The sequence below is a fragment of the Gadus macrocephalus genome, chromosome 7 (assembly GCF_031168955.1).
Source record: "Gadus macrocephalus chromosome 7, ASM3116895v1".
Lineage (NCBI taxonomy): Eukaryota > Metazoa > Chordata > Actinopteri > Gadiformes > Gadidae > Gadus > Gadus macrocephalus.
The window spans coordinates 13,047,483-13,063,049 of NC_082388.1; the positions used below are offsets into that span (position 1 = coordinate 13,047,483).

Genomic DNA, 15,567 nt, shown 5'->3' on the forward strand with positions numbered 1-15,567 from the left:
ATACTATTGAAAGACGAACTGTTCTTAACTGGTTCATACTATTGATGCACATACTGTTATTGACTGGTTCATACTATTTATACATATACTCTTCTTAAGAACTCTGGTTCATACTATTAATACAGATACTGTTCTTAAGAACTTTAGTTTGTTCTAGTGATACAGATACATTTCTTAAGAACTCTAGTTCGTACTATTGAAGCGGATAATGTTCTTATGAACTGATTGAATCTGCTTATGATCACGTTGGAAGGAGAGTAAATCAGGTGTCATACGACACCTTATTCCGTGTGTGTGTTTTTTTTTCTCTCTCGACCCATCCTCTAGGTGTAATGGGTCTGTGTGTGAATACTGGCAGGATAGCTGGATAGCTTCTTTCAGTGTGTGTGTGTGCGTCTGTGTTGAGAATGGACCTTCTCCTCCTGCTGGCTCTCGTCTCTTCTCTCTCCCGATGCTCAGGTAAGACATGCAGACCATCCAGGGAGAACACCACATGTTGTCAAGGAGTTGTGGAGGAACTGAACAGAAAAGATTTGGACTTGAATGTGCGGACACTGAGTTAATCCTTGATTCATAGTATAAATAATGCATGCTTTACCAAATCCCAGTGTTCATCAATCTGATCTGATCACATCACTTGTTAATGCATCGCTGAAATATCAGTAGTAGGACTTGAATAAATGTACTTGGAAGAGTTCAATGGATTCTTAAAATAGTGTATGGATGGTTCAGTACTTATTTAACTTTATTTAACTTTAGTTATTGTGTACCGAGTTTGTCGGTCCGAATGACAGAAGTACTTTCTCAACGGAAGGCATGATGGAGGTCTTCATGTGTCATTGTATAAGATAAAAATAAAAAGTGATTAGAATTTGTTCTCGAAATATAACTATTACCCAAAAATGTGAATAAGCTGTACAGACACCAGAAGTCACACTGTTATGAGGTTAAGTGGGGACCCACTTAACGGTTAAAGTGCAGACCCAATAAAATGTTTAAGTGAGGTAAAGTGGGGCCCAGCTAATGGTTAAATTGGGGACCCAGTTGAAGGTTAAAGTGGGGTAAAGTGGGGACCCAGTAAAAGGTTAAAGTGGGGTAAAGTGGGGACCCAGTAAAAGGTTAAAGTGGGGTAAAGTGGGGACCCAATGAAAAGTTAAGGTGGGGTAAAGTGGGAAACTTGTAAATCCATGACTCCTTACATCCAACCAGCTGCTACCTTGCCATTGTTTTCCACTAGGTGAGAAAAGTTATCCCGTCTCAAAGGACGTCTTTATTAAGATAGGCGGAGAAGTTCTCTCTTTATGTTGATGGTTAAGTGGCTCTCTGTGCCGACTCTATTTTCACAGAAAGGATCTCGTCATTAGGATAACAATGAGCTCTGTCACCTGGCAGACCAATGTCACACGCTGCATTCATCCAGCACACATAAAGGATAGTTTAGCTCATTAATTTAGCCCAAAGTCATCCGATATGACCCAACACACACCAACACAGGGCCACAGTGAGACTGCAGAGAGCAGGAGGTTTACTGCTGAATTAGTCCTAATCTAGAGCCCTGAATAAGGAAAAACTACTCAGTGTGGGAGCATGAACGTGAGACTGAAAGAACCATCAGTTCATAACCAGGGAAGGCTGTGTGTGTGTGTGTGTGTGTGTGTGTGTGTGTGTGTGTGTGTGTGTGTGTGTGTGTGTGTGTGTGTGTGTGTGTGTGTGTGTGTGTGTGTGTGTGTGTGTGTGTGTGTGTGTGTGTGTGTGTGTGTGTGTGTGTGTTCTCCACAGCTCTCTGGTGTTACGACAGCCAGTATACCTGCGCTGACCCATGCAAAGGTAAGACAAGATGGCGGACAGGCTTATTGTTTTTTTGAGAACACTGACCAATGTGCATAAAACATTCACAAGTCGCCGTTCCTTAACAGATAACCGGTGAGGACCTCTTCTTGTCGAGTTTCATGGAAAAAGTGCCATTTAACTAAGTGTCATTTGACGATTTACTATGTTAAACACACATTTACAGTTACTTTAGTTTTGCTCTGTAACAACAGCAACCAAACCATCTAAGAAAACGAATTTGTTTTTCTGCTTAAACAAAAAAAATACATTTAAATAAAAAATACATACAATTTGAACTAAAAGGAAGCTTAACACAACTGCCTGACCTATATATAATATGTGTCTAATTGAGCTCCCTTACGTGGCATTTTAGACCCCGGGCACTGGGCGATGCTGTTCCCAAACTGTGGAGGATTACGGCAGTCACCCATCAACATTGTCACCAGCCAAGTGCACGTCAACACCGCCTTACAGCCCTTGGATTTCAAGGGGCATGAAAGCAAAATTAATATCACTGTGGAAAATCTTGGGCATTCAAGTATGTCACGTTTAATATACATAAATATATATATATAATCTCAATTGTATTTCATATTGTACTGTAATCATGTGTTTAATATAGATTACACACACAAACACAAATGCAGACAGTCAGACAGACAAGCACAATGCTGAATTTCACAAATAGCTGCCCATCTCCACTGTAAACAAACAAACGTTGTTCAGGCTATTGGCTTCAGGCTAACATTGCTTCAAACCCTTGACTTTGAACTGAAGTTCGAAGTTTGACCTTGAACATATTTGAAAGGTAGACAGGATTTGATATAAGTGTTGTTACTAGTACCAGCATGTGAGCTCTGGGGCCCTGGTGTAGTGGGGCCCGGGGCTGGGGGCCCTTGCTGCTGGTCCTAAAGCCTCCTCCCCCCTGCAGTCCAGTTCCTGCTGCCCCAGTCGGTGCGTCTGACCGGAGGAGCCCTGCCGGGGAACTACCGAGCCCTCCAGTTCCACCTGCACTGGGGGGCCGACGGAGGCCCGGGCTCAGAGCACACCATCGATGGAGAGAGGTTCCCCATGGAGGTCTTTACTCGGGGTCGGGCTGGAGGCGGGGGGGGGGGGGTCATGTTTAGTCTGAGTGTGTCGAATGGACAGCTGCCATTGGATGTAAATCATCTCCCGAGTGAAAAACCTCCACATATGTTATGTTGACTAGTAATCAAATCGATGTAGCAGCCAATCAAATTAGCTCTCTCCTTTACACTTTTATCAAATCTGAAATCTGAAATTAGCTCTCTCCTTTACACCTTTATCAAATCGTTATCTGAATTGAGCTTTCTCTTTACACTTTCATCAAATCAAAAATCTGAATTGTGCTTTCTCCTCATTACTATAAAACTATTATAAACCAAATGTATGTACAGATGTTTGACCCTGACACAAGAGTCCAACATGTTGGGCTCTCAGAGCCAGCCCAGTTCTGAGGCTCAAGCTCCTCCTGTCCTCTCCGGTCCCTCTGCAGCTCCACATGGTCCACATCAAGGAGCCCTACAGCTCCCTGGCCGAGGCGGAACACGACATGGCCGGCATAGCGCTCCTCTCCTTCCTGTTTGAGGTACCGCAGCGTTTTGTGAAGGGAAAACCACAACTAGCGTCATGGTCTCAGCCTTATTATTATCATTATCATTACTACTATAGCGGCCAGCTAGCATTCAGACCCAAGAAGGCCCATGAAAGGGTCGACTGGAGGGTCAGATGCACACCACTGTGATGAACGGTGTGCGTTTGACACACCAGTAGACCCTTTCAGAGGTGTCCTTCTCATTCATTCATTCTCATTACACTTTTATGGGTCTGCACTTTTAATGAAAATGGGCACATACACCCTGGTACATAAAATACAGATGGTACCCGTCTAATCCAGATCGTACAGGCGTCATCATCCCTGGATACTGAAATAAGACATGACTGGCCGCTTAGATTATGCCTGGTGTCAGATTTTGGGGGCATATACACTGTTGTGATCAATAAAATGCCCCTTTGGCTATTGACAGGAGTCAATAGACGACCATCCTCACCTCAACACTCTGATTGCTGCGATGGGACACATCCATGAAAACGGTATCATCATACATCTGGGTCCCAGAGCACAGTTGGTGGTGCATGGGGATCAATAACAGTGATGGATGTTCCCCATGAAATTGCCAATACATTGTTCCCTGCACTAAGAGGCATCTGACATTTTCTTACTCCTTCAGGGAGCTCAGCAGAGATCCGAGACTTCAGACTGACCGACATCATCCCACCTGCAAAGGACCTCCATAGTTACTATCGCTATGTGGGCTCCATGACGACGCCCGGTTGTGAGCAGGCAGTAGCTTGGACGGTGTTTCACAAGACCCTGCCCGTCAGCAGCAAACAGGTGGCCCTTAGGCGCCCCTAGGGGCCGATGAGTGAAGTCCTGAAAGGATGACCATTTGACAAATTCACATGATATTCAGACAATTGTTTGCTCATTCCTTTCTGCATGTCTTCCTCTTCTCCTCCTCCTCTTCCAGCTGGTGGCGATATCTCAGCAGTGTCGCTTTTGGAACGGCAAGCCCATGATGAACATCTTCCGCCCGGTGCAGCCACTAGATGGCAGAGTTGTCTACTGGTCGAGGGCCAGAGCCGTCCTCCCCAACATGCTGGGCGCGTGTCTGTGTGTGCTCTGCCAGTTCTGGCTCTCGGCCTGGGGCACTTGGGGCGACACAAGTTTTGTATAAAAAAGCATTTTTTTTACTCTATATGTCCAATCCAAACAGAACTGCACGTATTATTCAGAACCCATTTTGACATTTTAAATATTCAGATCCCTAGTTTTCATCCATTAGTGGAATGAATAAAGGAAAACAACGCAGTGTAAGTTAGGACCCTGAGAGGCAACACTTAACAACAGCCTGCACTCTGTATTCACTGAAGACAACTTCTACTGCTTCTACTGCCATCGTAATTCAGTCTTAGGAAGAATACGACAAACCAATACGCACCAGAGCGCTGACGTAGAATAAATACTCACATCATGGATATAGCTTGTCTACAGATGTTTCATTTAGGTTATGTTCAACCCAAGCCACAGGAAGAGGGTAGAGTTGAGGAGAGAATGGGTATTTTCTGTATTTCTGGAGGGAAGAAATGTTTCCAGGGCTTTCTTCTACTCCTGCTTCTCTTCTGCAGTTTAACATAGTTGTAGTGTGACTAGTGAGTCCTGGACTAAATGAACATTGTCAATAACGAATGACTGATTTCAATCTCCAATTAAAAAATATACGTATATAAAATGGCACCAATGGTATTCTTAAGTTGTTTACTTATGAAAAACGTCCCTACAATATTCACTATTTGCATATTGTTCACAAAACAGCTATTTGTTGGTTTGTTGGTGCTTACTCAGCACCAACATATTTACTTCATAAGTATGACAAAATGAAATGTGTGTAGTATTGAGTGGCCTTTCACAGAATGGACTGGGCAGAAAGTGAATATCTTATTCATAATTATGTTGATCACACACACACACACACACACACACACGCACGCACGCACGCACGCACGCACACGCGCGTCTACAATACCTCAACAATACCCAATGGCTCCACCTGATTGGCTGTGCTCTCTGCATGTGGGTGTATGAAACAGGACACCTATTTCTCTGAAGGAAAGACGAAAAAAAAAGAACAAAATGGGGTAAAAGACAATGTTAGAAGGCTTTCAGGCTTCAGGCTTTTCAATTAAACACTCACCTTGTCAATCTTTAATCGATCAGCCGTACTTTAGCACTAAATGTGCCATTTCCCTTCTGCCAGCCAGATATCAGAAAGTTAGACTTTAGACTTTTTATAGCCCCAGTGCGTCCATCTTTTTCCTAATGACGTAAAGCTAAGCGAATGGTTGAGCGGCAGTGCAGAGTCCCGCCTCCCGCTACTTCAGATGTTCGACCTGAGATCGCCTGCAAACGCAACCGTCTTCACTCAACTCGGTGGCCAAGCAGCAGTGAGCACATCTTTCTTTATTCTCAGCACAGCAAGAACTTCATCAAGCTTCCGGACCGACTCGAGCGCTTTCTAAACGTAAAGTATTTCTTTGATAAATTATCGATCACTTTTTTCATCGTGCTGCAGAAGGAATCATCTTTATTTCGTTCGTAAAATCCAACAAATATTCTACTAATATATAGGCCTACATGAGCAGGATCTTCAAAACAGTTTTGATTCTACCAACGTTATATCAGAGAAAGTCTAATATGAGGAGAACTGGCACTCGCGGGTTAGTTCCGGGTTTCTGGACTGGTTGCGGTAATAATCTTTGACCACGCGGGGCGCTCGTAGGCGAGTCCAGAATGAATGGGAGCCAACGGGGTTTTATCCTCAGAATCCACTTTTCTCACGATGTAATTTTTTGTCAAGTAATTTTAAAGTTGCTATCAAAGGGTGGGGCTAAGATAATAAACTCAGCTGAATATTGCATTTTTTAAGGTCACGTATCTGTTCTAAAAAGGCGTTAAAAACATGCGATGACGTCACACACTGTAATACTGTCAGAGGTACTACTTTACGGCAGTTTCTAAAGCACTTCCCTTGTCCCGCAACGATAACACCAGCTGTTGGAGGTAAGGGCTCTGGTTATATCTACACAATAGAGTGGCGAAGTCACGCCCCTTCCGGTAGGGCTCATGGGACCTATGAGATCGAAAAATATGAATGGGTGTCAATGGAGAGAAAATAATTATTTTCTGGTCCCAGTCTTTATATGCCCTGGATTACACATATGTTGTTTGTGGATTTAAATGATAATTTTTCATGCAAAGAAAACTAAAAATGTTCGTGAAGAAGTTTGATAATTTTAGGTTTTATGTGAGGCCGCTTTGTGAACTACAGCTCTTCGCTGCTCTCGACGCATATGATATACGTCGCCACACCCGCCCTAGGAACTCGGCACAGAGATGGCGATCTCTCTGCCCCACTTCACCGCTTTTTCCAAGGGGAGGATAAAAGCATCGAAAGAGGTGAAAACCATTATAAATCGGGGCACGTGCAGAGTTTCAGTTATGCCGATGGGATGATTGTCGGTCTTCTCCACGCCAGTCGCAGGGAGCGTGACGTCACATACGAGCCGTGTAGTCTTTCTCGTTGTGTTTTCTCTACAGCCTTTATCTGAACAATTGCACAATAAACGGTCGAACTCTTTGCATGAAAAATTATCCTTTATATCCACAAACAACATATGTGTAATCCAGGGCATATAAAGACCGGGACCAGAAAATAATAATTTTCTCTCCATTGACACCCATTCATATTTTTCGATCTCATAGGTCCCATGAGCCCTACCGGAAGGGGCGTGACTTCGCCACTCTATATTCTGAACAACCCCTAAACATATACTATATATTCCTGTGATAGGAGCGAGACGCTATGACGTTAATGTACACAATTTAAGCACCGTTCACGATGCTTACGACTTTAGAACTTAAATGTAATGGAAAGGATATCCAAAATGTAACGGAAACGGATATCCCTGTGATCCGTGAAGAGTCAAGACCTCTTTAATAGGTCCATGGTTAAGACGCCCCTCAGAGCGTGGACCTATAGGCTCAGAGCCGAACCACCTCTCACCACAACATTTCCTGAACCACTTCACACTAGGAATGCACGATATACGATATAAACGATAAAAAATGGCCTACGATAGAGATTTTAGTTATATTGCTCTATCGCGATAATGTATGTTTGACGCGATCTATCCATGACTCGCGAAATATAAAGAGCCACGAGCTGCAACCGTCTGCAACGCATCGTCCGCGACCCGCGAAATTTAAAGAGCCACGAGCTGCAACCGGCTGCAACGCATCGTCCGCGACCCGCGGAATTTAAAGAGCCACGAGCTGCAACGCATCGTCCGCGACCCGCGGAATTTAAAGAGCCACGAGCTGCAACCGGCTGCAACGCATCGTCCGCGACCCGCGGAATTTAAAGAGCCATGAGCTCCAACCGGCTTCAACGCATCATCGTCATCTAAGTAAATATGGCTGAAAGCGAAACGGAGGAGCTGGTGATTGCTCTCATTTCATGTTCATTTCAAAATTATCTGCGTTAATTTTCCACTTATTGTTTTATGTTTTAATAGCAAGTATCTGTGCACACACTTGGAAGATTTTTCTTTATTGAAAACAGCCATGCCTAATACTGGACGTATTTCCCTAATTCACAGTATCCGTTTCTTTATTATTCTTTATTAAGACACCACCAATTTTTATTTCATTAAGAGAAGTATACGTCATTACACAGAAGATTTTTTTCTTTTTTAAAGTCTCTGCAGCTACAACATTATGTTGTATGATTAGTTTTGCACAATAAATGTTCTCAAAACGACATACATTTAGCAGTTTAGCTTTCCTTAGAGTCTATGTAACCTGTTCTGAAATGGTTCTATTATGATTTATATATCGTGATATATATCGTTATCGCAATAGGTTGCATGTATATCGCAATATGGATTTTAGGCCATATCGCCCATCCCTACTTCACACACAACACTTAAGGTACGGCCACACCAAACGCGTTACCTGCGTACCACGCGTATAAAATCGGCAATTTTTCCATAGGGAAGCATTGGTTTACGCGCGTATGAGGTGCGTACACGCGTATCATGCGTACCAAGCAACATTTTACTCGCGTTAGGCGCGTATATATACGCGCGTACATATACGCGCGTACGCGAGGAGTTCAAAAAATTTAACTTTTTACGCTTATACGCGTGATACTTAGCCGCAATAGCCAATCAGCGTGGAGCTTGACCCGAGGTTACTGGCAGAGAGTAGTGACCCTTGCACAGAAGCATACGGCCGACATCTTTCTTTTTTCTGGGTGGAAATAGTAACATAGTTACGCCATTAAATGCGTTTATGGAAACATTTTTAGCGAGAAATGTGCATTTTACTTACATAATGTTCACTCTGTGAATGTGAAGGATGTTTGGTTTGATAGTTATGACGAAGAGTGAACGCTCCGTTCACTTGCATGGACAGAGTCTCTGGTTGCTAAGCAACCTCAACGTCTTGGCGGACTATATCTCTGCTGATCAACACTACGAATGCTGGAAACACACCAGACACACCATGTGAAGTTATTTAACCCGATTATTGTTATTTATATCCGAGATTATTTAATCTAACCCGATTCAAGCTCTATCATGCACCCAGACACGGCGGCGTTTGGGTTTCCTTCCTCGGACTCCTAAATCCAGCGCAGCCACAGGCGCGTAGCTGCGTATGTAGGACCATTTTTGACACAAAATGGTCAAGCAACATTTTAGCTGCGTTACGCGCATACATGGTACGCGGGATACGCTTTTGGTGTGTCCGCACCTTTATGCTGCTATCCATTTGGATGGTAGGCTGGTACGAACGACCAGCTTCAGCGAGAACGTGACGCATTTCCCTTGCTCCAGCCTTCCAGTTTGCTATTTGTGTCCGACGAGTTTGAGAAGAAAACTATTTTGGAAAAAATAAATAATCCAGTATAATGGTTGCCAGCCTTTACAGAAACATTAACATTGCAAGCCTTTTACATTGCAATAATATCTTGCCATTTTCGCCAATTTTAATTTCAACAAGTTCTGTCGTGTTTCTGTCGAGCCACGAGGGGTAGTAGCGGGCTAGTCATCATTAGCAACATAGCCTCTTTAGCAAACCAGCTTGAAAACACAACTTTACATTGATTTGCACGCAAAGCATGACCGTGCAATGCATAAATTGGTGACCGGATTAAAGCAGCAATGAAATCAAGTGTGTAAGAGGATTTAACATTACAACCCCCAACGTGGTACAAATACAAAGAAAATACAGCTCAATCCCCATTGACTATGGGCGCAGCCATCTTCTTTGCTAGTTGTACAGATCTGCTCGCTCTACTTTGAAAGCGACGAGATACTACGACCGAAAGGGGGCGTGCCTCAGTGAAATGCCGCAAGAAAGCTGGGAGATTTGCGACTTTACCACTTCGTACATCCAAATGGATAGCAGCATTATCTTGAAGAGCAGTAGCAGCTTCTAAATCACTGCTAACAGCTTCCGGACCAATTGGAGCGGTTTCGAAGAGTAAAGTGTTTTTTTATTTGCTTATGTCATTGTGCTGCAGAAAAAAATAATTCACCCGTTTGTTTAATTCATTCCTAAAATCCATCAAATTGGGAAAGTATTAGCAGCCTTTGTGAGGGTTCAAGAACCTTCCAAGATTTTCTGCATTTTGATTCTTAATTCATCGTTACACAGCTAAAATCACGACGTGAGTTATTTTAAGTTGTTTGCACTTCTGACTCGAATCAAACGAAACGTACGCGTCGGCGGGCTTTTTTGAGGTGCGCGCCCGTTCCCGTTGAGCAAGCGCGTTATTCACTTTTGGCGGCAGTGTTGCAAGATTGGCCGGTTTCCCGGCCAATCTGGCTACTTTTGACCACGTAAAGTTGAATAAATTAGCATTGAGCGGGGTCATACAATTTGGGCTGGTTTTGAAATAAACTGGCTGGCTTATAATTCTTTTTTACAATCTTTTTTGCCCCTCTCCCACAAAGGTGGGAGAGGGGCACCTGTTTAACGGTAGACCTAATTAGGGGCGAGGGAGGGCCATCACTCAAACCTCCGCGCCAGTTGTGGAGATTTGATTCATGATGTATTAGTGGAGCTGGCGTTGACTGACATAGTTCTCCGGTTGATGTTCTTTAAGTTCTTGAAAGATGAATTCAGGTTAATGTTTTTTATTTAGAGACAAATGGCAAATTTGAAGCTTTTAACACTATAGACACTTGATAGTGGGCCAAGAGATAATGTGGGGCCGCGTTGCGACGAAGCGGCCGCGCGAACCCGACAAGCATTCCGCCCCGTGATTGGCCGGCCCACGAGAGGCCGCGGCCCCTCTGGCATCTACCCGAATGCCAGACCGTCCAGTCCGTCACTGGCTGACAGGGTGATGAAATGGTCTTCTTGGGGTGTCGTCTTCTTTTGACGCCCACTTCGCGGCCTGTCTTTGACATCCCCCGTTGTATGGAACTTAGCCTTCAGTTTAGAGAGGGTACTAGGGCTCACTCCAAGTAATGCTGTAACTTGGTTTTGCGGAACACCAGCTTGATGTTGCCCTATCACAAGGGCCCTATCCAGATCAGTCATGCCGATTCTTGGAGCAGACACTTACTAACTGTAGCTGTACTTACAGTAGCAGGCCACATGCTCACAGGTGCTGTCAATCAGGTGCCAATCAGGCACTTGATTGGCAGCACCTGGGGGTACCAGAATCTCAAAACAAGTGTCAATAGCAACAGCAAAATAACCTGTTTGGCAATGGCAATTTTTCATGGGCGCGCGCAACCCACATACTCAGCGCTGCTGCACATCCCACAAATGCATGTTCCTTACAAATGGGGCACCATTTGAAAGCCAACTAAACAGGCTTACCAACGTTATAAGATTTATTGCTTGGCAAGCATTGCCAAAAAAACAGACTGTCTGCATTCCTCTTCTGTGGCATCAGGCCGCTCCCAGTACTGTACGCGCGCACACACACACACACACACACACACACACACACACACACACACACACACACACACACACACACACACACACACACACACACACACACACACACACACACACACACACACACACACACACACACACACACAAACCAGCTGAAAACCAGCTGAAAACCAGCTGAGGTTTTCAGCTGGTTGCCTCTGCAGCCTCACTACTAGATGCCACTAAATTCTCCACACTACACCTTTAAACCGAAGGGACTGGATTTACATTAAGAAAATCCCGGTTCATTATGGGTCTTACTCTGCCAAGAACACGACCTGCTTTGCCCTGCTCTCAGTTCCAAGCTGTCTGCATTCTTCTTCTGTGGCATCTTACTGCTGTGGAATGCTCCGTTCACTTGCGGTTCGCCCTGTCGGGTCTTATGGTGTGATCCAAATGCTTCGGACACCTCCCAGACTTCCGTTGTTCTTTGTGACTGTGTCATGAAATTGGCTAGTAATGAACACACAATATATCCCGTATTGAATACACAAACAAGTTAAATCAACACAATTCACATAATTTATCTAATACTTGATATGGACACAATATTCTGAACAACCCTTATATTGACTCTTGATTCCTGTGATAGGAGCGGGATGCTGTGATGAACATTAATGTACACAATGTAATCGTTCGTTGTTTAGTGCAATGATCATAGGAATAAGGAATAGAGAACGAGATTAATAGTTTTTGAGTTTCTAAAGATGGGATGTGGAATCTATTTAAATGATCAACTGTGTGTGTGCGTTAGTGGGAGGAGGGGTACAAAAATAAAATTATACATTTTATTAATTGTTCCTGGTAGTCCTTGTAGTGTAGGCCTATAGTTTATGTTTTCAGTTGTTATATATATTTATTATGACATTCACTACAAATACGTTTTTCAGTTAAAATCTGTGTCTCTCATACCAGCGGACCGCAGCCTCCTGGAGATAATGGAAGTGAAAAAGGAAATGGATGATGAATACTGTGGGAAACCGGAGGGAAAGGTACCGCATGACATTTGATGAAGGCTATTTCTTAACGAGTCCATTATAATCATTAGCCTGCACATGTTTATTTTTTAACTGTAAGCTAACTAAATAATATATCTTTCCTAATTAAAATTACTTTGCATTGTTTTGCTAAAAATATCTATTTTCACAGATCTCTTGTTTTAATAACTCTGCATCCCTGTTGTTATCTGTTATTTTTCTCATTAGAATCTATTAAATTTACCAGCATTTATTCTGTTTTTTCCATCATATTCTGTTTCCTCCATCATATTCTGTTTCTTCCGTAGGCCAAAGAGCTGCATGGACATCAATTTTCCTTTAAGTTTGAAAACAAAGATGCAGTTTACGATGTTGTCTGCAAGCAGGAAGGAACTATCTACGAATCACTTCAGAACAGTGATGTGTTTAAAGAGAATGCTTCCGTAAACCAACACAAAGAACTTGTTATTTTACATAGACCTAAAAAAGCTATCGGTTCACATTTTCCATGCCACAAATTGACTCAACTTGATAAGAAACCCCTGACTATTACGTACATCAAGAAGGAAGCAAAGAACAAGACACCTACCACAAGCAGCAAGGATAAAAAAGAAAATCATGGAGAGTTTGTAACATTTGCTGTTAAAACAACTGGAGGTATTAACATTCTTTCTAAGGTTATGAAAAATGTTGGGCTGAGAAAGAGAGTGGATGAGGTTATTTTGTATGGTTACAAAGGTCAAACAATCAGAGAAGCTCTGGTGCAAGATGCACGTTTTAGTGACGAGGTATTGCAAAACCGCTCTAACAATTATTTTCTGGAGGATACAGAGGATGGTAGTAACAAGCAAATGTCCCTTCCTATAGATTATCTTGATGGTAAATGTTTCAAGATAACAAAACCAAAACCGCAAGTATCCCTTGGTGCTGCAAACCATGATGCACCACAGGTGGCAACATCAAGTAAGACTGCAAGCTCGAACAGTCCAACATCACTGCAAAATGGGAGACATCAGCCAACCCCAAGCACCAGCCATCAGCCATCCCCTAACAAGAGCTATCAGCCTATACCGAACTCTAAGGACCTGTTGCAACTCCTTCGTTCTCAGTTTAAAGATCTTGTCGAAGTAATGATAGGACGCCAGAATCCTACTCCTCAAGCTGTCAAAAAACATCTCTCTCAAGAGTTTGGGAAAAGGACAGAGCTTTGCCATGAGGTGAGAGCAATGAGGAGGTTTCTAGAGCTTGGTGATTCTGTTTGCCAGGTGAGAGCAGGTGACCGGGCAGAAGGGAGTGGCTTTCTTCTATATGGAAAGTACATCCTAACAAACGCACACGTAGTCCTTGATGAAGCAAAAAGAGAAAAAAGGGAAAACATAACTGTTATTTTCTCCTATGAGAAACTTTCAGACATCCATCAGTCAATGGGTGTGGAGGTCGTTGCCGGTGTCTCTAATGTTGACGATGAAGGCCACAAGCATGATTGGGCTTTGCTGGAGGTCTCTGGTGATCAAAAAAACGGACCAATAAAGGCAAAGCCTCTACTTGAGCGCTTGGGACCGGTTACTGATAGTGGTCAGATTTGCATCATCGGGCACCCGGAAGGGAAGGTCAAAAAGATAGACCCATGCTTCACAATCTCTCATTCTGAACGTGGGCAATATACTCTGCTTTTAACTAGCAAATACACAAATTCTCCAGAGCCAATGGATAAGAAGATACATACCTATGAGAGCTGCTTTTATTTTGGCTCATCTGGCTCACCTGTCTTTGATATCAATTTCAAAGTTGTATCGATGCACAGTGGGGGGTTCCCCGACGAGAAACAGGGCCATCTCCTTGAGTATTCACATCCCCTGTCACTCATTATTGAAGAACTCCTTATTCAGATATTGAGAGATAAAAAAGTGGATTTGCTGTTGGCAATGGACACCTGTGACATTCCCCCAATGGTGAAGGATATGTTCAAGAAAATATTGAGTAATAACAAAGGATTGGTCTGGACAGAAGAGGAAATTATTAACCTCTGTGAAGGAGACCAAGCTTGTACCAATACCGAACTTCTAAAGGATTTTTTTAGACTTTACTCACAGAGAGATGAACCCACGGAACCAGAAGCTATGGACATTTAGCATTACTTTAGTAAACCTCTACTTTGTATTATGCATTTCCCTCATACAAAAATAGTCAAATACAATTGTAGCCGTTTACTCTTTGCCACTCCATCTAGGTGGCTGTCCCTCCACCTAGATTACGTTACTGGGCTCAATCCACACAAGAACAAAGGCAGTTTAAACCAGTTTAGTGTAGTTTGAGCAATATTATGTGCAGAGCAGGTGCTCCATGCTGCCATGTCAGAGATGTTCTCTGAGGCTGTGGGGTGATGGCTGACTCTTCCACTTAATCTCTCAATCAGTCATCACTCTTCCACTTAACCCCAACCCATACATTGTATATGTTTTGAAAGGTTTTAAATGTTTTGTGACTTGGTACCTTTTGTAAGAGTGGATTTTTATTTTTTTATATCAATTCACAATAAGGACTTATTTCATAACTTCAATCTTTTTGAAGTTTTTTTTTTACTATTATATCCATTGTACTGCTCTTTCTGCATTCCTATTTAAAGTTTTCACTTTTATGCAATTTTTGTTATGCATGTTATTTTAGAGTGCAAAGTTGAAACCATAGTTTTAAACACTAATAGTGTTGTAATAAATGTAATAAATATGGGATTTTTACTGTTTTTATTTCATTGAAATAAATGTATTTAATTTATACCTTTCCTTATTTTACATCAAACAAAATGTTAAATAATTTGATATAATATCATAGTGCATACATGTTGCAAAACTCAAACTGTTCTGTACCAGTTTTGTTAATTGGAAAATATCATTTTGTAGAAAATGGAAATTAAAAGTCCTACGAAAATTCCTTCTGGCTTCCAGATGTGTAGTGTTGTGAATAAAAACCAACACAAAATACGAGAGGTCGAGAAGGAAAAGGTTTGAAAGAAAAATACTTTAGCACTTAATAGCACAGAAGTCATAACCTGAGTTTGTTTGCATGAACTCCTGATCTGGCATCAGGCTTCAGGTTATATCCCCACACGATGTGGCTTCCCCCCCCACATTCACTGACCAATCACAACACTGCATCGGG

At 42.7% G+C, this 15,567-nt stretch overlaps 3 protein-coding genes and 1 long non-coding RNA gene across 6 annotated transcripts in view; 3 read left to right on the forward strand and 1 right to left on the reverse strand.

Moving 5' to 3' along the window:
• Window positions 1–8: 8 nt before the first annotated feature.
• On the forward strand, window positions 9–5,149 carry ca4c (carbonic anhydrase IV c). Its single transcript, XM_060055836.1, has 8 exons — window positions 9–459; window positions 1,780–1,827; window positions 2,204–2,368; window positions 2,762–2,907; window positions 3,347–3,439; window positions 3,879–3,945; window positions 4,083–4,246; window positions 4,383–5,149. The coding sequence occupies exons 1-8, from the start codon at window positions 408–410 to the stop codon at window positions 4,587–4,589; spliced, it is 942 nt and encodes a 313-aa protein (XP_059911819.1). The 5' UTR covers window positions 9–407; the 3' UTR covers window positions 4,590–5,149.
• On the reverse strand, window positions 4,508–5,778 carry LOC132460948 (uncharacterized). Its single transcript, XR_009526486.1, has 2 exons — window positions 5,607–5,778; window positions 4,508–5,515 (listed from the first exon to the last, which is right to left on the reverse strand). It is a non-coding gene; the product is annotated as an uncharacterized LOC132460948 (long non-coding RNA).
• LOC132460825 (serine protease FAM111A-like) lies at window positions 5,552–15,339 on the forward strand. Of its 3 annotated transcripts, XM_060055737.1 has the most exons (3): window positions 5,821–5,933; window positions 12,347–12,423; window positions 12,717–15,339. In XM_060055737.1, exons 2-3 carry the CDS (start codon window positions 12,370–12,372, stop codon window positions 14,538–14,540), a joined length of 1,878 nt encoding a protein of 625 aa, XP_059911720.1. In that variant the 5' UTR covers window positions 5,821–5,933; window positions 12,347–12,369; the 3' UTR covers window positions 14,541–15,339. The 3 variants fall into 3 exon arrangements, with proteins under 3 accessions (XP_059911718.1, XP_059911720.1, XP_059911719.1); XM_060055735.1 differs by lacking the exon at window positions 12,347–12,423 and having other exon boundaries at window positions 5,552–5,933; XM_060055736.1 differs by lacking the exon at window positions 5,821–5,933 and having other exon boundaries at window positions 11,765–12,423.
• LOC132460813 (serine protease FAM111A-like) overlaps window positions 9,241–15,567 on the forward strand; it is a 45,996-nt gene continuing 39,669 nt past the window's right edge. Inside the window, exon 1 of the mRNA XM_060055698.1 lies at window positions 9,241–9,958. The gene's annotated coding sequence lies outside the window, so the exon portion shown is untranslated. The remainder of the gene's footprint in view (window positions 9,959–15,567) is intronic.